The sequence below is a fragment of the Nymphalis io genome, chromosome 1, assembly GCF_905147045.1.
Source record: "Nymphalis io chromosome 1, ilAglIoxx1.1, whole genome shotgun sequence".
Taxonomy (NCBI): domain Eukaryota; kingdom Metazoa; phylum Arthropoda; class Insecta; order Lepidoptera; family Nymphalidae; genus Nymphalis; species Nymphalis io.
In genome coordinates this window covers 4643259-4668405 of record NC_065888.1, presented here as the reverse complement: position 1 = coordinate 4668405, position 25147 = coordinate 4643259, and the positions used below count along the sequence as shown (strand labels likewise).

The 25147-nt window shown below is 33.6% G+C and overlaps 3 protein-coding genes across 13 annotated transcripts in view; 1 reads left to right on the top strand and 2 right to left on the bottom strand.

The window, feature by feature from the left end:
- Positions 1-4527, top strand: part of LOC126780784 (leucine-rich repeat-containing protein 15) — a 39706-nt gene extending 35179 nt beyond the window's left edge. The window contains exon 3 of the mRNA XM_050505515.1: positions 1650-4527. Coding sequence (XP_050361472.1) covers positions 1663-4200 — 2538 coding nt within the window. The 5' untranslated portion in view covers positions 1650-1662 and the 3' untranslated portion in view covers positions 4201-4527. The remainder of the gene's footprint in view (positions 1-1649) is intronic.
- On the bottom strand, positions 4524-10878 carry LOC126780934 (hydroxyacid-oxoacid transhydrogenase, mitochondrial). Of its 3 annotated transcripts, none has more exons than XM_050505644.1 (8): positions 10718-10878; positions 10268-10346; positions 9336-9544; positions 8760-8956; positions 7875-8188; positions 7298-7479; positions 5209-5479; positions 4524-4694 (listed from the first exon to the last, which is right to left on the bottom strand). In XM_050505644.1, exons 1-8 carry the CDS (start codon positions 10732-10734, stop codon positions 4611-4613), a joined length of 1353 nt encoding a protein of 450 aa, XP_050361601.1. In that variant the 5' UTR covers positions 10735-10878; the 3' UTR covers positions 4524-4610. The 3 variants fall into 3 exon arrangements, with proteins under 3 accessions (XP_050361601.1, XP_050361593.1, XP_050361609.1); XM_050505636.1 differs by having other exon boundaries at positions 10519-10726; XM_050505652.1 differs by lacking the exon at positions 10718-10878 and adding an exon at positions 10422-10440.
- A 1645-nt stretch (positions 10879-12523) lies between these two features.
- The window catches only part of LOC126780322 (arfGAP with SH3 domain, ANK repeat and PH domain-containing protein), a 56896-nt gene continuing 44272 nt past the window's right edge, over positions 12524-25147 (bottom strand). The window contains exons 8-17 of one of the 9 annotated variants that reach the window (XM_050504743.1): positions 24553-24775; positions 22839-23019; positions 21389-21670; positions 20802-20921; positions 20030-20246; positions 19320-19421; positions 18865-18977; positions 17090-17140; positions 15992-16186; positions 12524-15060 (exon numbers count right to left, since the gene is read on the bottom strand). In XM_050504743.1, coding sequence (XP_050360700.1) covers positions 14860-15060; positions 15992-16186; positions 17090-17140; positions 18865-18977; positions 19320-19421; positions 20030-20246; positions 20802-20921; positions 21389-21670; positions 22839-23019; positions 24553-24775 — 1685 coding nt within the window. In that variant the 3' untranslated portion in view covers positions 12524-14859. The remainder of the gene's footprint in view (positions 15061-15991; positions 16187-17089; positions 17141-18864; positions 18978-19319; positions 19422-20029; positions 20247-20801; positions 20922-21388; positions 21671-22838; positions 23020-24552; positions 24776-25147) is intronic. The other 8 variants (XM_050505241.1, XM_050504835.1, XM_050505317.1 and 5 more) reach the window with 8 other exon arrangements.

The window sequence follows — 25147 nt, the reverse complement described above, 5'->3', positions numbered from 1 at the left end:
GTGTCCTAGTAGGGTTCTAAACAACCATTAATTTGTTTTCATTTTAACTTCTTATTTTGTATTAGGTTGTCCATTTTTGGTCGTTTTTACTACATTTAATTAGGTAGTGATGCTGATTAAATTATTATTATAGATTATAATTAATTCTTAAGTTTTTTAAACATTATATAACTGGTTGATGTTCGACATAAACACTTATGTGACGCATTAGTTTGTGTTAAATATTGTTGTTGTAAAACAACCTACTTGTATCAACTAACGACGCCTATTTATATAAATGTATATCATTAAAACATACTTATTTACGTCCTCGATATAAATATTTGATATGTAGTCGAAGTTTTGTTTAAAAAACCATTAAAACATCGATTTGTAATTGTTTTTATACATCTTATTTGATAAAAAGATTTTTCATACTGTAAGGCTGTTGTGTAACATTTGGTTATTTTTTTTAATAGAATAGATAGGCGGACGAGCATATGAGCCACCTGATGGTAAGTGGTTACGAACGCCCATAGACATTGGCATTGTAAGAAATGTTAACCATCGCTTACATAGCCAATGCGCCAACAACCTTGGGAACTAAGATGTTATGTCCCTTGTGCCTGTAATTGCAATGGCTCACTCACCCTTCAAACCGGAACACAACAATACCAAGTACTGCTGTTTTGCGGTAGAATATCTGATGAGTGGGTGGTAGCTACCCAGACGAGCCCTACCACCAGTAAAAGTGGTTGATTTTAATCTAATAACTTGAGTCTATGAGTTAATTTTCCCAGTTTATTCAGTTATTAAGGTATGGAGACATTTCCTTTTCAAGAAGAACACTGGTACTACATTCATATTACAGCGTTGAGGCGTGTAAAGTATAGATGATTATGTTTTAATCATAATTAATTAAAAATAAAAATATTAGTTTGATAAAGGATATTTTAAAAATATCGACTTTTTGAACGAAACTTGGAAATTAAATGATGACCTACCGATCTGTTTTTGATGATTTTTGTGCATCAGTTAACAGCAGGCGTAATTTAAATAATAAATATTATGTTGACTGATAAAGATCATAATTACATAAAAACTGGAATATTTGCAGATGAATAGTGCGCATATAAGATTTCACGTGGTCAGTCGAGCGACATCTGTTTTAAGTTATGTGTTTGTATATTGATACAAAATGAAAACTAAGTAACGTTTCTTTACAAATAATACGTTAAAAAAAACCTACATAAATGTCAATCATACGAACGTCTTTGTTAGTAGTTGTTCAACATAAATTGCGCACACAGCGTAACTGAGTTTTGGCTCACGTGTGATTATAATTATAGGTTTATCGATATATATGTACAATCGCCCATATATTTAGTTATTCATGTGACGTATCGAAACATCTGTTTGTACATATTGATAGTGTGTTTGTGCAAAAATAGCTACATTTGCCTTATAATTGCGCTTTATCTTTTAATTGAGTATTTTTTTGTAATGTAATTAAAAATACAAAAGAAACAACATTTAATTTTTTCCAAGCAACAAGCAGCATTGTTTCGTAATAGGTACCATTGCCAATATACGCCTTGTAATCTGTTACCTGTGTTTTGTAATTTAAGTTGCATTTGAACGTGACGATAACAGTTATGTTTTCTTTTCAGAGTTCGCTACGACATGGGGGCTAGGTCCCAGGAGTTAATACTGCTCCTGGCAGTGTGTGCACTTGCAATCTCAGAGTCCGTTAACAAAACTGCAAAGAAAGACAACAAAGACTCTGAAAATTTCCTATTCCAATATGAAGATTACGATTCCGCAGATGACCAGGAAGTGCTCTTCAATGAAGACAGACCGTGCCCCAGAGATTGCATATGTACTGTATCCCAAGGATACAGAACAGCGAAGTGCAACCGTCTAGAAATGGGTACACAGAAATTTGGGGACGATATCACTGACCTTGTAATTGACAATTCCGAAACACCCATCCGACTGGATGACTTTATATTCAAAAAGTTAGGTCTTCACCAAATTGCCACAATCAAAATCGTAAACAGCACTATTGTTTCTGTTGGAGCCAATGCCTTCCATGGATTGCATGAACTTTACGCTGTGAACTTGTCGAACAATAAACTCACCAGTTTACACCCTGAGACGTTCGCTACTAATAAGAAACTGTTACTATTAACTCTTTCAAACAACCCCCTTAAGTTTCCCGCACCTGGTTCTGATGAGTACTTTCTAAATGCTTCTTCAGTTCAAGAATTTGATGTTTCTTATTGTAACATGCAATACATTACTGCTAATACTGTCAAGAATATGCCTGGTGTAATGTACTTAAACCTAGCCGGAAATAATCTGTCTGATATGGAAGCCGATACATTTAAATCTCTACTTGACTTGGAGGAATTAGACCTAAGCGATAATAACCTCCGATCCCTACCTGATGACATTTTCTCTGAAAATACGGAACTTGCGACGCTTCATATTCAAAGAAACCCAATCGACTCAGTTTATGGACTTCAAATTTCGGACTTACTAACTTTAAATGCTGGTCAAACCGAGATTAAATTCGTTGGACCGTCTATGTTTAATGGCATGACTTATATAGCCAATCTTAATCTTAGCGGAAATAGTATTGAAAAAATCCACAATCAAGCTTTCCACAAATTAGTCGAGTTAAACTACCTGGATCTCTCCTACAATAATTTGGACTTCATTTCCAGCATTCTGATCAAAGAGAATATTGAATTAGATATTTTCAAAATTTCCAATAACGTAAACCTTAAGCATTTACCCGTCGAAGGATTCAACTGCTCTGCTGAACAATTCAACATTTATTTGTTCGATGCGTCCAACTGTGGACTAGAAGAGATATACGACGATTCGCTTAAAACCTTTACAGCGCTGTCACAAATAAACCTATCTGGAAACAAAATAAAATCAATTAGCAACCGTGTTTTCTCTCGCAGCCCAAAATTAATTGAAATTAATTTGTCATATAATTACTTGACCACACTTGATAGTAAAGTATTTGAGAAAAACAAGGATCTTGGAAAGTTGAATCTGCAAGGAAACCCTCTTAAAGTACTTTCCGCCGAAGTGTTCGTTCATACACCAATGCTTACATGGTTAGACATGAGTCATGCGGAGCTAACTAGTCTCTGGAAAGTAGAAAAGAACCAACCGTCAACCCTTCTCAACAATTTGAGTTTCTTAAACGTATCACATAACAGAATTGTAGAAATTAAACAAACAGAAATGGATACTTTGAAGAAACTACGTACTCTTGATGTAAGTAACAACTTATTAGCTTGTAGCCGTGAATTTGAGAACCTTATGACTTGGCTCAGTAACCATAAAGTTTCACCCAATGCTAACACTGCCAGTATTGCAAACTTATCTGAAGACGTTAAAGAGGAGGATGGCAGCTATAGTTGGGAATTCCTTACACACAAAACTTGTGGTACTCCAATGCCACATCCCGTTGAACCCTTGCCATCAGTATCAGACGAAGAAATATGGGAAAGAATCGATAAGGATGCTGATGGAAACTTTGACCTTAAAGATACTCTCGACGACGGTAAGATCGCTGACGATACAAAAATGGTTAATGATGACGACAATACTGACGCCGAAGACGAAGAAGAAGATGGCGAAGAAGAGGAAGAGGAGTCGGGTGAAGATTATGACGAAGAGGATGATAACGTTGATCTCAAAGTAAAACTAATCGAAAAACCGACATCCACTACTCCTAAACCGATAGAAAAATCACAAAATGAAGACAGGATGAAGATCGACATTAAGCTTCTAGAAAACGATAACATGTATGATGATCTCGAACCAGAAGTATACGTTCAATCGTCCGTGAAAGACGAGGAGCATGGCCACTACGACTATCTATGGCCAATGTTAATTGCCATTTTGGGAGCAATGCTGCTTTTGATCGTAATCGGTAAAGTTGTAATGCTCGTATGCACTAAAAGGAACAAGCAAATAAGATACAACAGTGCCATAATTGCGGCCATGAGCCATCAAGGTCGTACAAAGAAGGACTGCGGATTAGTGTACCAACAACTTTCGGAGGACCTCACGGGTCCAGCTACGCCAAAACTGAACCGCTACGCGCCCCTACACAACGTTGCTGTGAAGGCATCTAACATGTCGTACGAAAGTAGTCCATTCCACCACAGCAATATTGTTCCTGAGGCGGTGTAAACGGTACAAATTAACATCTTTCTAAGCAATTAAATTAACAACTGCGTTAACTTTTATTTAAGCAGTAAGTGATAGATATAAGCGCTAGTCAAAACAATCTACATATCTCAAAAATTATGCATGCATTAAGTGCCTTCAAGATTTTTCTGAACAATAAAACTTCCGTATCTTTAAATCTAGCGCTTGTCTTATGATTATAGAGAAGAAAGTAACACTTTGAAATGAAATTACAACAAATTAATGTAAGATATACATAATTATATATTATACAAATTAGTTGATAGGTATTATTTTATGTACTTATAATTAATAAAAATTAAACCTTAATTGTTATATTCTTTTATTGATAACATTGAATAAATTGGTAACAGTAACAACAACTATTATTTTAATTGTTTTATTAATAACAATCAGTATATAGTCAAGGAGTCCTCTAGAAGTTTCGTTAAATCTTCTTCAGATTGTGGTACGGGGGCTATTTTAAGCAAACGATGCTGAAACAACAACAATTGCAATAATTATTCATTCATTTGAAAAAAAACTTTTATTTATGTTGATTATTTGAGTCAAATTATTTTTCCCTATTACTTCAAAATTTAGTTAATAACTTTTCAACTAAGCTTTCACATCCAGTAGTTTAATTATTCTTAAATTAATATTCGGAATCATGTAAAGCTCATTTGTTATTATAAATATTAATTTAATGACGTTTTAGGCAAAAAACGTGCTTTAAACAATTTTATATTCCAAAAACAAGTCATAACGTCAAAGTAAAAACAATTGAATAAACATTAAATGAAAAAGTAATAACAAAAACCACACCAAGACTACTATTATATTAAATTTACCATGACGACATTGAAATTAATAAATATTTATAATATTAAATATATAATATATAATAACTATTTATATTATTATAATAAAATACTCAAGACAATTATATAAAGTCATTCCATTTTGATTCTGAGAATTGAAAACCATATATATGAAGAAGTTTGTTTTTACCTGAGGTAAGGCTCCTTTAACCAACTTTGGAATATCCTCCACATTGTACCCCAAACTTGACAGACCATTCCCAATACTCAGTTTGTCCATATATCCTAGAATAGTATCAGCGAGGACGTTGCCAGCATCCGCTTGTTTCTTCCCAGATATATCAGTGCCGAGGAGCTGTGCTGCTTCGAGATGCTTGTCAGGATCGCTTGCGGCAGTGAAACGGAATACAGCTGGCGCTGTCACGGTTACTGCCAACCCGTGTGGTATGATCGGGTCAGATCTGAATTGAAGGCAATTTTATTATTTATCCAAGTATACAAATTTTGTTTAAATAAATTACACCCTATTTCAATCGAAGAAATCAAGTTAAACATTTAAAAATTCCATGCAATTTGCCAATAGCTCTGCTTATGGACTACAAACGTTTCTTGATAAAAATATCTTTATTTAAAACCCAACACTATTCCATTTAACTACTTGTCAGCTTTAATTTTACTTTCAAAGTTACCATATCAACTTCGCCGGCATTCAAGACGCCATTTTTTCGCGAATCCATAATAAAAATCATAGATTATTCTAGATCTCGACCAATAGCGTATATTCAATGTCACAGTTGTTTATCTGTATTTACTCCTGTAATTGGAATAGACTAGGTGTGTGACCATACAAACTTTGAGTTATTAACTACACTACAGTAACAGTCTGTGAATGTCCCACTGCTGGGCTAAGGCCTCCTCTCCCTTTTTGAGGAGAAGGTTTGGAGCTTATCGCTGCTCCAATGGTAAACTTTTCCTCACGATGTTTTCCTTCACCGTCAAGCTCGAGATGAATTATAATAACAAAGCACATGAAAATTCAGTGGTGCTTGCCCAGGCTTGAACCCACGATTATCGGTTAAGATTCACTCGTTCTTACGACTGGGCCATCTCGGAATTTTTTTTTAAGCTACACTACAGTTAGTTCAAATGGTCGACTATCGGTAACTGAAAATACATTTGAATTTTCAATAGGATTATTTTAATTATTTATTGACCGTGTTTAATAAAACATTATTTTTTCTCTTTCTATCATCATTATTTTGACATTTGAAAGAAAAAGACACATTGTTATCTGTAGCTTTCCCTATTCAACATTAATAATAACATAATGTTGAATGGGGAAGCAGCGTGGTGGAACAAGCTACAAAGCAACTCCTCAAAAAAAAAAGGAGAGGATGCCTTTAGCCCAGCAGTGAATGTCCATTCACAGGTTGTTATATATATATATATATATATATATATATATAACAAAAATTAAAAAAAAGAAAATTGTATTTAAAACATCGTCACTAATCTTTACAAATTAACTAATTATCATTATATATGTGAACTGTTAAGTCACGATTATTTATTACTGGCCCATCAACACTTTAAAATGTTTTAACGAAAGACTATTTTGTATAGAAGTTAATTATACTAATATTATAAATTAGAAAGTGAGTTTGTTTGTCTATTGGTTTGTTACACTTTCACGTTTTAACCACTCAACTTATCATTATAAAAACTTTGCATACATATTATCAAGGGTACAGAAAAATACATAGGGTACCCAACACACCTCATACGTGGGCGGAATCTAGTAACTAATCATGACAGTAACAGTAACAGTAACAGCCTGTGAATGTCCCACTGCTGAGCTAAGGCCTCCTCTCCCTTTTGAGGAGAGGGTTTGGAGCTTATTCCACCACGCTGCTCCAATGCGGGTTGGTGGAATACACATGTCTAATTTCAATGAAATTAGACACATGCAGGTTTCCTCACGATGTTTTCCTTCACCGTCAAGCACGAGATGAATTATAATCACAAATTAAGCACATGATAATTCAGTGGTGCTTGCCCGGGTTTTGAACCCACGATCGTCGGTTAAGATTCACGCGTTCTAACCACTAGGCCATCTCGGCTTTCAGTACTAATCTATCATGACATAGAACGAAACTAAACTAATCATGACATAGAACGAAATTATTCTTTTGATATTTTAGTAAATAGTAATTTTAATTCAAAACCAGAAAAACGGTCCAATAATAAGCAAATATTAATACTAATGTAAGACTACAAACCCATAGTCTTCAGGCACATAAGTTTTAACATTTCCAGCGATGGGATAAGCCAAGCCATGGCAAAGGTGAACACCAGCATTGCCGATACCCACGCCAGCCATCGTCGCTGCAAGATGCATGCTTGAACGAGCTTCTATGTCGTCCGGGTTGTTCACTGAACGTTTAAAGTATTTTTGAAGCGCCTATAAAATAATTATAGCAATGTGTTATTATACAATACGATTATAATGCAAAACGCACAGGCTCTTTAGGACAAACAGCAAATATTTATATTCCTGTTGATTGGGTACATTGTGTTTAAAAAATTTCACCACAAATATGTTGCCAACATAAAATAAACAAATGAGTGTAGTTTAACAAATAATAAATGTCATACTTAGTTATTTGAATTCATTTAAAAATGAAAACATAAATAAGCTAGAACCCAACGTCTCCAAAAATAATCAGGGCGAGAATCGACAGTGCTAGTCGCAGTAGTCGAAGCAAATAGATCACTTGACATTGGCAATGGCAATAGAGTTTCATATTTTATGTAGGCAGTCTAACAATTGGGCAATGTATACAAATATTATCATACCTGTAAACAAAATCGAGACCAAACATCTGATATCGGATTGCTTCCTTGATAAACTGGTCGGAGAGCCGGATTCTCCGGAGCAGGTCCCCTTTCAGTATACGGTATGGCTGTGAAGCTCTCGAGAGCATGGCAAAATATATCGAATCCCGAGTAAATTGCCACATTTCGGGGTACAGTAAGTGTGTGCAAGGGATCTATAAGGGCTAGTATCGGACGTAACGCTGAATGTGCAATGCCTGTCTTGGCATTTATTTCTTCATAATCGAAAACGCTCATGCCAGTTGTCTCACTCCCTGTCCCACTTGTTGTTGGTACTAAAAAAATATTTGTATTTTATTAAAAAATACAAAAATTAAATAAAAAGTCTGAAATGAACAGTATATTTGAATGTAATTTACAAAAATTGATCACTCACGCAAAAAGAAAAATTAAATAAACAGGCACAAGGATCTTAAACTCCTACCCCAGACGTATAATGCACTTGTCTTTAACTAGTACCATGCACAATTATGTAAGCGATTTGTTTTATACCATATAACAATAAAAGTCAGGCGAAAAAACAAAAATGTCTCATTACTCCCTAATAAAAATCATTTAGAATATTCTAGCAATGTGAATAGAAATATTTTTCAATGAATGTGGTTTTATGTCATTATCATCTCTCAATAAATTATAACATAGTTTCTTTAATACAATAAGATAAGCCTAACTAGAACAGAATAGATCAGAAGAATTGGACGCACTTGCAGTACAATTATATATCTCTGGCCCTCAAGGAGGGTTCTCCTGACAATGTTAGATAGAATTGTGGTCACGATTCTTTCACATTGTGGCACATTCCTCTGCTCTATGTCTTTTCATACAAAAAAGAAAAAAACTACACACTCGCAATTAATGGCTTCAGCTGAACAGTAACCGGCTTTCCTTTGCCCACTGGTTGGTTAACATAGTCAAGAAATTCAGCATTAGGGTCACAATAGTAGAGATTTGCTGCTTTACAAGTATCCATTACTGAGCCTCCACCAATTGCCACAAAACTATCAAACTCACCTTCTTTTGCAAATTTGATAGCATCTTTGAAACTAAAATGGTATAAATGTTAATAACATTATAAGTCCAAGAACCGTTTGGTAAAAAAACTTATCTTATACTAATCCATAAATTTCAATATAGTATATCCATGTTCAATAAATTTAAAAGATAACAAAATGTTGAAAATTAAAAATCATTTACAATATTGAAAAACAGAAATTTTAATGTAAATAAAACAGTACTTCATGTATGAATTTACATATTTTAAAAATATTATGTGAGAATATTACATAGTCATGATCACATCTTATGTGTCAGACAAAGACAAAGCCATATACTGCCACTATGCTTTAACAGTTTTACATAAGCCACAGCATTACTTTATAATTTTATACAATCTAATTAAATAAAAAAAAAAACATTATTTACCTTGAATCAGAAGGTTCTACTTTGACTTTATCGTACACTTTATAGTTAACTCCATTTTTTGTCAAAGAATCTAGAACCGCCTTCATAGGACTTAAAGTTACAACATTGGAATCAGTCATGACACAGACATTTTTTGACCCCAAATTGACTAGGTCTTGACCAACTTCTTTTGTAACACCCAGTCCATACCTCACTGTGGAACATTTTATCTGAAATTAAAAATTCATTTTATATTAAAAATAATAACCTCATATAATAATAATATAATAATAATATAATAATAATAATAAATGCATTACATAGATGTGTGTAATTTATAATTGGTATTACTTCACGAATAACATCTAATTAATTAAATAAAATTGGAAACTAAATAAAACAGTAACAATGGTGTATTTCAATAACCCGTCATAAAGTAAAATATTTGGAAGTATTTTTTTAGTGAATTTGTGAGTGAAACTAATTTTACTATGGATCACATCTAATGCTGGTTTAATGAGATTTAAATTTAATGAAACAATATTTTTTTAGTTAGGCAACATACATGAAAGAATTCATAACACAATACTGGTATTTTTCGTAATCATTCTAAGACAAAATAGCACACAAACACAGTTTTTCTAGTCGCATAGAAATATGGTCCACCTTTCAATTTTATTACTTCAGAATTCATTAAAATAATTTAATAGTATATACTAATAAATGTCTTTTTTACTTCAAAGAAGGGAGAGGTTATCTATACATATATTTAATGTGGTTTTTTTTCACATTAATAATGCTAGGTTAACAATATTATATTTTTTATTATATTATATTATTATATGACATTGTGGGATTACAATAAACCTGTTAAGTGGAAGAAAATGCGCACTTGAATTGAATTTGAACATATTATGAAAAGTGCTACAAATTTCATTTAACAAGGATTTTACCTCAAACGCATAGTCTTTTGATGATGTTGAATGTGTAACTTGAAAGTTTCCTGTGTGGCTGTGTGCAGGACATTGACACCTAAAACACAAAGACACATACTTAATTATTACTTCGTAAAAAATTGTTATTTTAACATGTAAATTTACAACTGACATTTACGTTTATTCTAAATAAATTTGATGCCATTAAAAGTTGCCTCACTACTTGTATAACTGAGATATAAATAGAAAAGAATAATCAAAATACTTACGTTGCAACGTTAATAGTTCTTAATAAATCAAATACTCTTTTACGTGCAGCCATGACGAAAAAACGCAAATTTTAAGTATTAAGATATCAAAATATTCAATGTTAGCTTATCTTAAGACATTCCACATTCACTTATTATATAAAAGAAAATAATTGTTATTTGCATACGTACTATATACTTATATTTCAAAGGTACCTACTGATAATAAATTGACATAATATTCGATAACGGTAACTCGAAAACATGTTTTTAGCTATCTACTTGCTATCGTTTAGTATTTGACTTTCACAATGATGATCTTTTCATTTGTACATCTTAAAATCGTTTAAGGAACAAACTATGCAATACTAATAAAAAATATTATAAAATCTAAAATTAATGTTTACATTTTTAAAATCGTCGATCTGTCAGTTGTCATTTTTTCCAAAATAGAATTGCCATGGAAGGTTACAATTCGCGATCTCTCTCAAAAACGAATAATACGTAAAAAATAGCTTGAAACGAATTTTGTAGAGAATGTTGTATTCCATAACAAATGTAAATGAGATTTAAAACATGTGTGTAGTGTGCTTATGATTGCGAGTTTTGAGGTATTTTAGAAACTTATTCTTTCAGCGTGAAAAAGAAAGAAAGAAAGGTACTCGGCTCCCTTGGAGCAGGAACCGGGTTATATAACAGGACTGTACCCACTGCAATGGCCGTCCTCGGCACGGAAAGGCTGCGGGATCGTGTAGTGTCGATAAAAGGTATCTACAGCCCCTCTTCTATTGTGTTTCCCTAGTGGCTTGACGGTGCTCGCCTCATATGGGCCTTCTCGCACTTCTCGCTTATGCATATGGCAGCGCGAGGCCTTCTCGATTACCGTCCTACTCAGGGCTCTCTAAAATAGGATAAGCGAGTCCCTCACCTTACGTATCCACGGCCTCAGTATTATTCTATTTTTTAAGCCCCGGGTGTCAGAGCTATATAATAATAGGATTTTGATTTTAACTAACAAAAGAAAAAGTTAGTTACGATACGTTTTATGTGTATATGTATATCAATAAACATAAGTATAACAAAAGTAGTTTGTGAAGATGATTTTATTATTTTAATTCATATAAGTATTTTTAGCTTATTTACTAAATTATCTATAATAAGCAATGATATTATTAATGTAAAAAGAAGCAGATATTTAACTAGCAAAATATGAAGACTCAAAAATGTTCCCATTGGGAAGTTTTTTAGTATTGCTTTTAGTCGCTCATCACCACACCAATGACAATAAAAACGCCGTTGTCAGAATTCTGAAAGTGTACCAATTACAACTCTAAAATAAATATAACATTCATATGAGATGGATATCACATCTAAATACCGAAAAATATTTCTGTATTTTTATTAGATATAGATAAACTGCAGATGCGACATTGTAGATAAAAAATGGAAATTAATACTAAATAAATATGTTTTCATTTCTACCACGTTTTATTTTTGTGTATAATATCTTCCCCCACACTTGGTTACCTTTTTCTATCGTTCTATGAGAAAAATATCTATAATCTTAAAACATTGATAATAAACAAACATTAGGAAGGCAGAAAATATTTGTACGCCTTTTCAATTACCCCTTTCCATACAGGATTATCATTTCGATGTCGCAATTTTCATAAGAGGACTTAACATAGGACTTTTTATATTGTATTTTTCTTTAGTTTCACAGAGGATATTAGTGTTCCCTTACCATCGTACAGAAGAAGTTCGGCTCGTATGGGGCAACGTTTTTATTTCAAAGGAACTTTAACCATATTTTAAACTGCTTTAGGTTGAACATAATATTACGCCAGTCGCATGGAATTAATCAATAAAAGTCAATACGGTCGTACAGGCTATACTTCCTTTTTTTTTCAAAAAGTCATCAATATATCCTTCAGATATTCCATACAAATATACTCTAACCGTTCACTCGTAAAATTAAAATTGCAAATATTACTTGTAGACGGGTTTTGCAAAATAAATACAAAAGTGACATCGAAATGATGTATTGATAAATTCATACAGATTTTCATTCAGGTAATGCACAATAGAAAAAACTATATCAACTACAACTCCATTTAATATACTACATTATAAAATAAAACATCTTACGCGCTATAGCATCATTTGGTTACATAACTTTTTAAATAAGTAACATACTAAACCTTACCATGAATTACCTCTTCAGAAATACAAGCTAAATATGACAGGGTTTTATATCTTAAAAACGTCTTCGTTTTCTTAAATTGATCATTATTTATTAGAACTCGTGTCAAATTTAGCCTAACTTTTGAGGAAGTTGCATATAATTCAAAGCAGGCTGAAATGGCATTAAAATATTTCATCACAATAATATTTGTGGTATAATAAATACGGTTCAAGAAATTAATATCGAAATATAGACAATACGCGTAAATTTCATCAAAATCAATGTAAATACAATAAATTAAGAAATAATATTAAATTTTTTTTTTTTTTACTAAAACACTATTTACACGAATTTATCATTATCTTCTTAAATAGAATAAAATCTATCGAATTAACAAAACACTGGATGACTACGGAATATAAAAAAAATATCGAAGGGATGTTTTATATAAATAAAATAATTCGCATCGTTTAGATTTTATAATACTAGTTATATGGCAACGCGTGCGTTAATCAAGGTAACTATACAAGTATACGAATCTTAATGCTATGAATACGATAGGATTTTCCAACTTAATATACAAAAAAAAAAAAAATTAAATTATTAATTACAAGGGAATGTGTGGTACGCGGATAAATGTATCACAATAATATATTACATTATGTAAATTATTAATAGCGATGCTAATTTTTTTACAACTATCAAATTTGCGTGAATTTATATCGCCTTTATTTATTCTTCGTGAATTGATAAAATTTAACATTTATAACAAGATTCAAAAGTTAGTGTCTTAATGGATACTATACGCTACGTCGATACTTTTATATTGTTTTATTAAAAACTCCTTTGTCACAATCTATTATCCGCTGCCTGAAGTACAATTAAAAAAAAAAGTGACGTTGTTTGTTTTTTTTCTTATTGAAAGTTTTAAATCGTTTCATTGTGTTATAACAAAGATACAATTTGTATCGAAATAAAGCAGCCTACAGTATCCTTAGGAACACAATCTCTATGCAACATGTAGCAACAATCTAAGACATTAACTACGAGAACAACTACACAACGAACGGTCACTGGTCCAAAGTTTGTCGTTGAATATATATATATATACATATATATAATATATAACTTCAACTACAAGATCACATTTATTATATATTTTTTGGCAAATCACTATATGAGCTGTAAAAGTCTTTAGACATATATATAACAGACTTTCTACATGAAACATCAAATGAAATTTTATACATATTGACAAATTTATTCTCCATTTAAAATAGCAATTGCTATTTAGTTTGAGCGTTTTTAAATATTCAATGATATTAAATTAAATGATTATATGAACAACTTCGTAAAATATTAATATTGTATTGAAATCAATATCCGTATCAGGACGGAGCTTGTGGCAAAACTTATTTATAAATATTGGTGTTACAATTTGATGACAATAATACTAAAAAGCAGTCATTATAATGATAATCTAAATTTGTAGCATACATGAGCGTTTGAAATGTTTTATTAAAATTACTATGAAAACTATTTTAAAATTGTGTAAAAAGATGAATAAAATATTCCAAAATGTCATATTAAAAAATTGTACGAAGTATTAAAATTCTTGTATAAAAACAATGTTTGTGCAGATGTGTACCACATCGAGGCCCTGTGTACCAGAGAAGCGTCTTGCATTATATAACAACCAAACAATGTGCATTATTTAAACAGATGTCCGTATTCATATACTGAATATAAAATGCTAGAGTAAATAAGCTCATAGCTCTTCAACTGAACGCTGAACGCTGAAGCTTTAGGCCAAATGTATTTCACTGTTTTATTTAATTTAAAAATTATTATTTTTTCACTTTGTTATATGGCCGAATCCACATGTTTTATTAACTAATATTATCATTTGTAATTATCTTTTTCAAAAAACGATATGAATCATAATAAGCTACACTCATCTATAGTTCATTTTAAAGACTGTACTAAAAGACTATGGAAATACTAATTTTGAATCAAAACTCTATACGGATTTTGTAAGATATTTTCGTAATAGTCAAGACATGCCTATAAAGTGGTAGCTATGTATATAGCTAAACACCATGGTAGTTATTATAAACACGTCGTTACTGACTGATATAAGATATGAAGCATCTGATCATATATGCGTCTCTTTCTGATTAGTCGGGTAACATGTGTACGAAAGAGACGGGGAACATGCCTCGTCGACTAGTTCCCTCCACTTGACCCTCCATCCAGTTGTCGTCCTCGGTGCGTTCGTTGATAACCACGATCACTTCTCCCTCCCGGAACGAGAGCTCATCTTCGTTGTCTGCCGAACAATCGTACAGCGCTCGACACCGCCTCATGCCACCGCCCATCTAAGGAACATCATTATTGTAAGCAAAAAAATTACTTTACAAACTACAAGTGTTGTGTTTTAATGTCAATAACAAATAACTTTCCGATCAGCCGGATTAAATAGTTGTAAGTTTTTTTTTATTATATAGTCGACTTCAACGTAGTTTTTTCTATATACGATTGTGGACAAAGGTAAAGGAGTTGATATAGCTGTTTGGAAAGGATTAGGAAATATTCGAAAAGAAGAAAACTGGCTGAAATACAAATTGTCCCAAAGTATACCTAGTTGCTTCAGAGTATCTTTTCATTGTTTAGAACAATTTTTTTTCTATAACATATTTTTACTGGCAATGAAAAGGATCTATTTTATAAATAGCAACGCAAAAGGTTATACGTATCAATTAGTTTCCAGATCGCAGACAATACGGGATATTATAAGGCGTATAAAGTAAGTCGTATCGTAGTAACGAACGTCTACATCAATTGAAAAAATTAAATGTCAAATTGTTACGAAAAAGACCACACGTAGTGGTTTTATTTGGTTTTAGGGCTTTGTGCTAACCCGTCTGGGTAGGTACCACACAGTCATCACATATTCTACTACCCAAAAGCATAATTAGTATCGTTGTGTTCTGGTTTGAAGTGTGAGTGACCCAGTATAACTACAAGCACAAGGGACATAACATCTTAGTTCCCATGTTCGGTAGCGTATTGGTGATGTACGGTTTTTTTTTTATGTTATAGCAAGACGGACATGCAAATGGGTCGTCTAATAAGTGGTCACCATCGCCCATAGACATTGGCGATGTAAGAAATAACATCCTTGCATCGCCAATGCGCCACCAACCTAGATGTTATATCCCTTGTGCCTGTGACGGTGGTGACCACCTTTTATGTTCATCGAAGAGTATTATTATTATTATAGCAGTATCGATAAATTGTGAGACTTACCATTGTAATGGATGTCGAAGGCGATCTCGAATGTACGCTCGACGTGTCGGATACGTCGAGCGACCGACTGTCGCTGCGTCTCGTACGTTCCCTTGACCTTGAAATGTCGCACGACAACGCCGACTGCAATCGACTATCGTCCAGACCGTCCGATATATCGCACAGTTCTAACGACGAATCTTGACTAGAACATTCCTATAAACAAACATTTATATATGAGAATTATTTTCAAATATTTAAGTCGCATCATCGCATCTGTATGTATGTATACATTTATGATCTAAGTTTATCTATGCGTTGTATAGAAAAAGCAGTCTCAATAATGTCGGTGATTTATTAAAAGACGCTTATTTATTAAGCATTCTAATAATCAAATATAATATATTATGAATCTACCTCCGATTATGATCATATTTTTAAATAGAATACTAGAAACTGTTTTTATTTAAATCATGCAAAACACTCGGTTTAAATGTGTTGTTAGTAGAAAAAAATCACCATTGTTAGAAGATGTGCACATTAATCATCAAATTAAGTTTAATTTCAGCTAATTGTTCTCTAATTTATACATTAAAAACTAAATGCTATTAAAAAAAATAAAAGAAAGACCTATTTTTTTATTCTACTCTAACGTCATTAGAGTTTCAATGACTATATCTAAAAAAAAAAGCTTTCAGTTAAACATTCATGCAAATTGTCGAATATTACTGAATGAAACATACGTTTAAATGTATGCAGCAGGAATTAGAGAAACCTATTGCCAAGAGAGTTAATCGATATTATAAATAATATTCATTTGTATGTACATATGCCTGTCTTAAGCTTTAACTGGGAACGATAAAAACTAAAACAAAAAAAAAGAAAACACGCTCAACAAGAAACCTTACAAGACAAAAGACACATAAATTTATAGTCTTATATTAACTTCTAGATTGAACAAAGGTTCGAAAACAAATATATATATGGAAATAAAAAAAAAAAAAAACAAATAACGACATTCTCTTGACAATAAAGACGAGGGATCACAAAAACAAAATGAGGTATAGGACGTTAACGGTAAGCGATTAAGTACACAAAGCTCTCTCATTCCTTCGTTACCCTTTTCAGTTTTCCTTTAACAGCATTTTCCAGATGCAATCTATTTTTCTTCTGAAGCAAAAACAAATACACCTGTATGTACTTAATTTCAGCTCATCATAATATTCATTTGTTTTAAAGTAAATTTTCATACTGAATATTTTACTTTACAATCGTCGAAATTTGTGCACCTGGTGGTAGGGCTTTGTGCAAGCTCGTCTGGGTAGGTACCGCCCACTCATCAGATATTCTACCGCAAAACAGCAATACTTGATATTGTTGTGTTCCGGTTTGAAGGGTGAGTGAGCCAGTGTAATTACAGGCACAGGGGACATAAAATCTTAGTTCCCAAGGTTGGTGGCGCATCGGCTATAAGCGATGGTTGACATTTCTTACAATGCCAATGTCTAAGGGCGTTTGGTGTCCACTTAACATCAGGTGGCCCAAATGCAAAATAATGAATTCGTTATATTATATCGCCATTAATGATACTAACATACTCGTAAGAAAAAAATATTCCAATATGTTAATGCTCAGCGGAAACTACATAGTGTATTTGAACTTGGAATTTTTCGATACCAAAAAACTATTTTTTTTTTTTTTAAATAATAAAATACTTTAAAGTTTAGTAATTACTGAATGTGAGAATATTAAACACATACATTATTAAAGTTATTACTAAATATACATAATAAGTTTTTGTTAGTTTTATTTCGATATATAAGAGTACGTGTTTGTCAAACTTTATTCATTTTAAACATATACCATGTTGATAGTCAGTAACAGCCTGTGAATGTCCCACTGCTGGGCTAAGGCCTCCTCTCCTTTTTTGAGGAGAAGGTTTGGAGCTTATTCTTTTATATATATAACTATACATTTTACATATTTAAATTGTTATCATTTAATATACTTCTTCTTTTTCAATTTGCTTCTATAGAATCGAAACCACTAATCTGAAATTCATATTTCATAGAAAATCTCATCAATTTTGTGTTTACGGCATAAACGGTATACCGTAAAATAATTATTCGATTTGCATTGCCTACATCAGTGGCGCGTACAAATATTATAAATTGGGATGAAAGTGGACTACAAATCAATATTTTTTCATTAAAATACGCAAAATTTTTCTCTAAATCTTAATCAAAAGAAATTTAGTATTAGATTCTAAATCTACTAATGATATGGTGAAACTTATGGTGGAGATTCTATTTCACTGTTTATCTATAGGTATAAAGGTGTATCACAAGGGTAGTTGGGCTACCAGACGGCTTGTGGTCACTTTCACTCTACGCACTGGATAACGTTGACATTAAATTGAAATATCATGTACTTTGTGCTTGTAATTCTAACCCTGGCTCATTCTAACTAAACTAGAGCACAGAATTACTTCGTCTTGTTCTTTGGCGATAGAATAAACAATGAGTATCCTCCAATACTCACCTATTACAATGAGTCAACACAAAATATTAACAAACAGGTGGTATATGTAAATATTTATGAATTTTCATCGCAATCAGTTGAATAATATAGAAAATGAAGTATTTAAGCAAATTCTAGCTGTATCAAAGTGGAACCTTTCTCTATTAAAAATAGTTACACGCGCCAACTTTCTTGGTCGGACAAACGGTGTCGAAGTCTATTAATTCTTTTATATGTGTTACGAGTAACTTGCACACATCTTTCGCCTAATATTCGAAGCTGCCGTCGAGAGCACGGGCGTGACGTCAGTACGTGTGCGAGTACGTGTACATGTGCGTGTGCGTGTGCGTGTGCGTGTCCGTGTGCGCACTGACCTTGCGCGGCGGCGGCGTGGGCTCGTCGCCGTTGTGCAGCGCGGCGGGCGGCGGCGTGGGCGGCGGCTGCTGCGGGCGGTGCTTCACCACCGCGCCCGCGCACACCGGTAAACCTGCTTAGGACAAAAGCTGATTAATAAACACATCCAGGGCCCTTATATTAAATTGGCACTTGGATTTTAGCAAACTAGAAGAGAGCCTGTCTCAACTGGGTGTAATGCGACGCAATTTGTTTTAACCTTCCATAAATGCCATCTATGAAGAGTACCAGAACCGATTTTATCAATGGCGGCATGTATGTGAACTTAGAATGAAGTGCGGTGTATGAAGATTTGTTTCTGTGGGATATTTAATACTCTTGTGGTTAAGACACTGAGCCGACCGATAAATGTGATAAGGGCGGCTAACGACGGTGGTCAAGTCAGTGGTGTAGTGGTGAGGTGGTGGTGCGGTACCGTGCAGCGCGCGCGCGGCGTCGGCGGAGGGCGAGGGCGTGGAGCGCGCGTGCGCGCCGGGCGGCAGCGGCGCCGCGCGCTTCTTCAGGCTGCCGATGTTGTCTGCGGACATAGTAACGGCCATTGGCAACGTTTCGAAATATTTATTGTCAGTTGTATAAATCCTTTTGCATATGATGAGTCATCGTTAAGGTGCTGATGCATAAGCTCATTAAAATCATACTCAAAACTAGCATGCTCCTCAGCTATACACATTTGCCATTGTGTTTTAAGATACTCGAAATAAGCACGAGCTTTACTAGCAACTAGAAATGCTGCAATGTGTTTAGTTTCCCTTTCTTTTTTATGATAAGTCTAAGATAGAATAATCAACAAGCAAACTCAATATACGCACGCTCTCGTGCTAATACTCGGCATATACTTTTATATTAATATTACAAGCTTATTAGTTTTGTATATATGTTTCTATACACTGTATAAAGTATATACATGAGTAATATTTACAAGCGTCAATGACTAAGATATATAACCTATTATCTGGGCACGTTTATAATATCATTCACTCCACCACCGCTGTAGCATGTTCTATATACCTTATATACTTATCTTTACGTAGTGCATTATATTTAATATCGGAGAAGTAAAATTGGAAGATTCGTGCAGTATATTATCACTTAGAAAAATATATCTAGCGTTATAATCATACTCACAAACATTTGGCTTTCTCGGCAGAGTCGTCGGCGTGGGTGGAGCATGATGCAACGAGTCACACGTAGAAGACCTGGAGCGAAGCACTGGGGAATCACCACCACCACCACTACCACCACCAATCCCACTCCCTCCGCACGTACCCGCGTATGACGGAGGCCGTGACCTTGGACACTTCTTCTCTGGCGTGACGCTACCGTTTTGCTGAAAATTAAGGAACTGCTTGACTCATTTAAATGTTTTATTTGAAGTAATGAATAGACCAACGAATAATATATAAAAAAGAATATGTAGCACTTATTCTCTTGCGACGATATGAAACTCTAATTTTCAAGGCAACATTGCATGTCAATAATGTGCTTGTAAGATATATAACCCTTGGAAATGTGGAAGTTGGTTTTAAACGCTATATGTTTATGTCAACTTGCATTCATTTTCTTATTGAGGGGTGTACCAAAAACCTATAAATTTACGGACATTTCCCAAATTGTTTCTAAATAAATAGCACCTAAATAATCTTGGAAAAATTACTCCTTTAAGCGATTGAGTAACATCTATTTAAAAAAAATTTAGGCCTTTGGATTGACGATAAAAGAGTTGTTAAATATTTCTTACAGTCACCATACGGGCATTGGCGACCTACCACCAGTCTGCCTACATCAGTTAAATATTATATATATTCAAATTTCCGATATAAAACTTCAAATATATCAACAAATTATTATTTTTTATGCAAAAGCGTTGCAATCGCATTACGATCGTATAGATATTTACCCTTTCGTCGATAACCGTGTCGTCGTCAGAGAAATCCGTCGAACCGTCGTCGTGCGACAAGTTCCAATCGATGTTTATATTTTCATATATGCTCTTCTCTCTTTTATCCACACTTTCGAGCTAAAAATTAATTATAACACTTCATGACATCTGGCCGAGGGTTTACTTGGTATGCTACATCCACACTTATGTCCAATCTGTTGTACCAAATAATTGGTAAATGTAGGCAAAACAAATTCCGACATCGACACTTTAGTGCTCCACGCACTTTTGCACTTTTCTCTTAGAGCAGTCAGCTATATTCATTTACTTGTATATTATAAAATCATACTACACATTATCAACACGATTCTCAATAAATCGAACACTCATTATCAATACGAAATGCCTGATCTAGACATCTGTCTATGAAGGTTTGTCGAGGTTTGAAAACTGTATGAATGTCATAGCAAAAAAAAAGTTCCGTTACTTCGTAGATATATTAAATGATATACATATGTCATACATACTATATGATATACCTTTTTGTAGCCAATTCAATGTGATTTTCAAAAATAATTGAATATTTGTCAAATATTGTAACTCACCAGTTCCTGACATGCGTGGTGACCTAGTTGCCTGGCAATCGCTAACGCGGTTCTCCCGTTCGCATCCTTCAGCGTCGAGTCCGCACCGGCTTTGAGCAACAGTTTCATCGGTTCCGTCCTATCGATCGCCGCGCACAGATGTAGAGCCGTCATACCAGACAACGTCGCCTTGTCTAGGACTTGAGAACCACCGTTTTGGACTAGAAAATCGACTATGTGCAAACATGAACCGTCGCCGAGTTCACGCGATATGGCTAAATGTAGCGCTGTCTCGCCACAATCCTGGAAAAGTGAAACACTTTTTTATGTTTTTAATTTAAAATAGACATACAGGCAAATAAGCTATTTGATGGTAAGAGGTCACCGCCACCCATAGCGAATGGCTCTGTACGAAATATTAACAATTCTTAATAAATGCGAGAAAAACATTGTTGAATAGAGAGAAGATTTGAAAACCCGTGTCTATAGCTTAATTGGATCACTCACCCTTCAAACCAATACACAACAATACCAAGTATTGCTGTTTGGCGGTAGAATAAAATTATAACACTATATAAATATTTTCAAAACATGATCTTCATTCAACATTCAATGTATTGACAGTCAATCAATCATTAACAAATTATTTACGAAAATTTTGTTAAATTACGCGAAACAATTTAATAGGTCTGACAATTTATTCGATACGTGTTAATCAATTCCATAACGAATTTCATAAAATGTACATCGTAGTTGGCATTCGAGTGGCAGCTGTCACAAGTTTAAAATTACTACTTTCTACCAGTATAACATTGTTACGACACCACTGTCAGGGGTTAATAGTGATTTGTATTTAACACCCAAATGTCATTTTTCTCACGACTTTTATAAGCACTCATTTTTTATGTGTTAACCATAAGGAACTTTTTATATGTTGAAAGGTTATAGTAATTTTTGAGTTCTGATCGAATACAATAGGTAAATGTATCCTTTAATCAGGATCAGGATTAAATCAGGACAAACCCATTTAAAATATCTAAGACTTTTACCATTCTCTTTATATTTTTATTTGTACAAATTATATAAATGGCAGACGTAATGTCAAAAATCGTTATTTTTGAGGAAACTCTATATGTGATCAGATTAAGGATAAATATTATAAAATATATAAAAAAATCACAAAACACGATATGATATACACGAATATTCAAGCTTTATATTGGTACTTGGTATTGTTGTGTTCCGGTTTGAAGGGTGAGTGAGCCAGTGTAATTACAGGCACAAGGGACATAACATCTTAGTTCCCAACGTTGGTGGCGCTTTAGTGATGTAAGCGATGGTTAACAATTTCTAACAATGCCAATGTCTATGGGCGTTGGTGAACAGTTACCATCAGGTGACCCCATATGCTTGTCCGCCTTCATATTCTATAAAAAAAAAAATTATTCAAACAACTTCATATATAACTTACCGAACTAGGTAAAGAGGAACCAAAATCCGCACCCTCTGCGTACGCTTGCAGCAAGTTCTGAAGGTGACCGTTGTTAACTGCGTGCTCTACTTCCGAGAGCCGTTCGGCTGCGTCCCTACAGGTCCTCGCGGCCCACGTTCTGTACACGTACTTCTCTCGTATGAACCTTAATCGTTCCTCCCTGGTAACAAATAATTTATTAAGCATCTATATAGAAAAGATAGAATCGTCACATTTGGTATCACTCATTAAGATTATTTTCGTTTTTAATTCAATATCCTATTTTGTTTCTTCTTTATTCAGCGGTGTATAGTACAAAACAGCAGAATACAAGCCATCACGCCCTAAACCCGTCAAACATCGTGGGTGTCGTATCCACAAGCGCATCCAAGCGTTATCCTACGGGTTTTTTTATAGTATAGATAGACTGACAAGCATATTTGCCACCTGATGGTAAGTGGTCACCAACGCCCATAGACATTGGCATTATAAGAAATGTTAACCATCGCTTACATCGCCAATGCACCACCAACCTTGGGAACTAATATGTTACGTCCCTTGTGCATGTTATTACAGTGGCTCACTCACCCTTCAAACCGGAACACAACAATACCAAGTACTGCTGTCTTGCGATAGAATATCAGATGAGTGGACACCTACCCAGACGAGCTTGCACAAAGCCCTACCACCAGTAACCAGCAGGTGTTTGGCGTCAGGCAGACAACAGCCGTATAAGTCCACCGATTATTTTTAATATACAATTATATTCTATGCCCATACCAAATAAATAAAAAATACAGGACAACGAAAAATACGAATTAAATAACTTATTCAAGTAACATTGACTTGTAGTTCCAAAAACTGTGTCAAACAGACTCCTTAACACACCATATATTCCATTTCACATTTGTAATATACACTTCGATAAAATGTATACTTTATTATTTGCTTATGGAAATTACAAAATATACCTTCTAAAATTAATTTTGCAAGTCCTAATAGAAAAGAAATGGACTTGAAATAAGCTTTATTATCAGTTCCTTTTAAGTGTCTAACAATTTTATTACAATTAGTATCTCACCTAATAAATGGCATTAGTTTGTAATCAAATTTTGCTCGTTTTATTTAAACACATAAATATTGTAATACGAGTAACTTTTAGGTGTAGCGTCGTACAACCGGAAAAAAATATCCAATAAAATTGTGTCGCTAATTAAATTATCACATATTATGTTGACGTAGCCAAAGTAATACGATACGATAAACTTAAATACGGTGTACAAATTCAATAAAATTTAAAACGTGTATTATATGTACCGTACCGCTCTGAAAGAACAAACTCGAAACTCACCGTAGAAAATCGATCGTGAAATGTCAGCAAGTGATATGCGACATTGATTGTAATAATCATCACATACCAAAATCGTATTTTACTGTAAGACGTTTGTCAAAGTAACACGGGTGAGTAATGAAGTGAGTTCTTACAAAAAAGCACTGCTGAATAATGTTTGTGAAATAACTGACGGCTTACGTTTACCGAGACTTACGTACAAATGGTCTTGTTTCGTATTAACGTAGTTTATTATTACTTATTTATATTGAGTACAATAAGACAAAACTTAACGTTTGTATGTGGTATTGTTTTCCAAAAGTTGATAAATATTTTTACTGATGTAGTCGACTGTTCACTGTAATAACCAAAACAAATACTTACATAGTACTCTCTGGCGTCAGCTTGTCTCTTTCGTCCAGAGTATTCTCCATGACCTCATTGAACAGCTGGTTTCCCATATGCCTGGCCAGTAACAGTTGGGATGTGCTTAACCTATCCAATGTTAATGATTGAATTCTTGATATATGAACACCCAATTCCCTGTGACTTCCAGAACATTCTATACACACAATCACACCGAAGTTTGTTGACAGCCATGTTGGATCTGTAATGAATATATTTCATTCCGTTACTTCCAACAATCATAGCTTCCACTATTTAGCATGTCATTCAATATTATATTATAAACGCTTAGACAAAACACAAATTGTAAGAAATTTATATTTTAATAAATTTGTATACGAAAAACTTTTAACTTAATATTTATTCAAGAAAACGAAGCTAAGCGACGAACTAAGCGACGATTTGAATAAGAATAAACGAAAAATTGTTTTTCATTAAATATTTATTTGTGTTTTAACTTTTAATAAAACTCATGGTATTATATATTTTTTTTAATAATACTAATCATAGTATTAGTCTAGGCAAACTATATAAATAACAAAAGACAAATGGAATTTGTAATTGTTGATCATCG

Coding starts and splice junctions, on each gene's coding strand:
- LOC126780934 (XM_050505636.1), bottom strand. CDS start 10,571: ATGGCTGCACGTAAAAGAGTATTTGATTTATTAAGAACTATTAACGTT. Junction 9,545..10,267: donor CAAAAGACTATGCGTTTGAG/GTAAAATCCTTG, acceptor TTTTAATTTCAG/ATAAAATGTTCCACAGTGAG. Junction 5,480..7,297: donor TATGTGCCTGAAGACTATGG/GTTTGTAGTCTT, acceptor CCTTCAATTCAG/ATCTGACCCGATCATACCAC.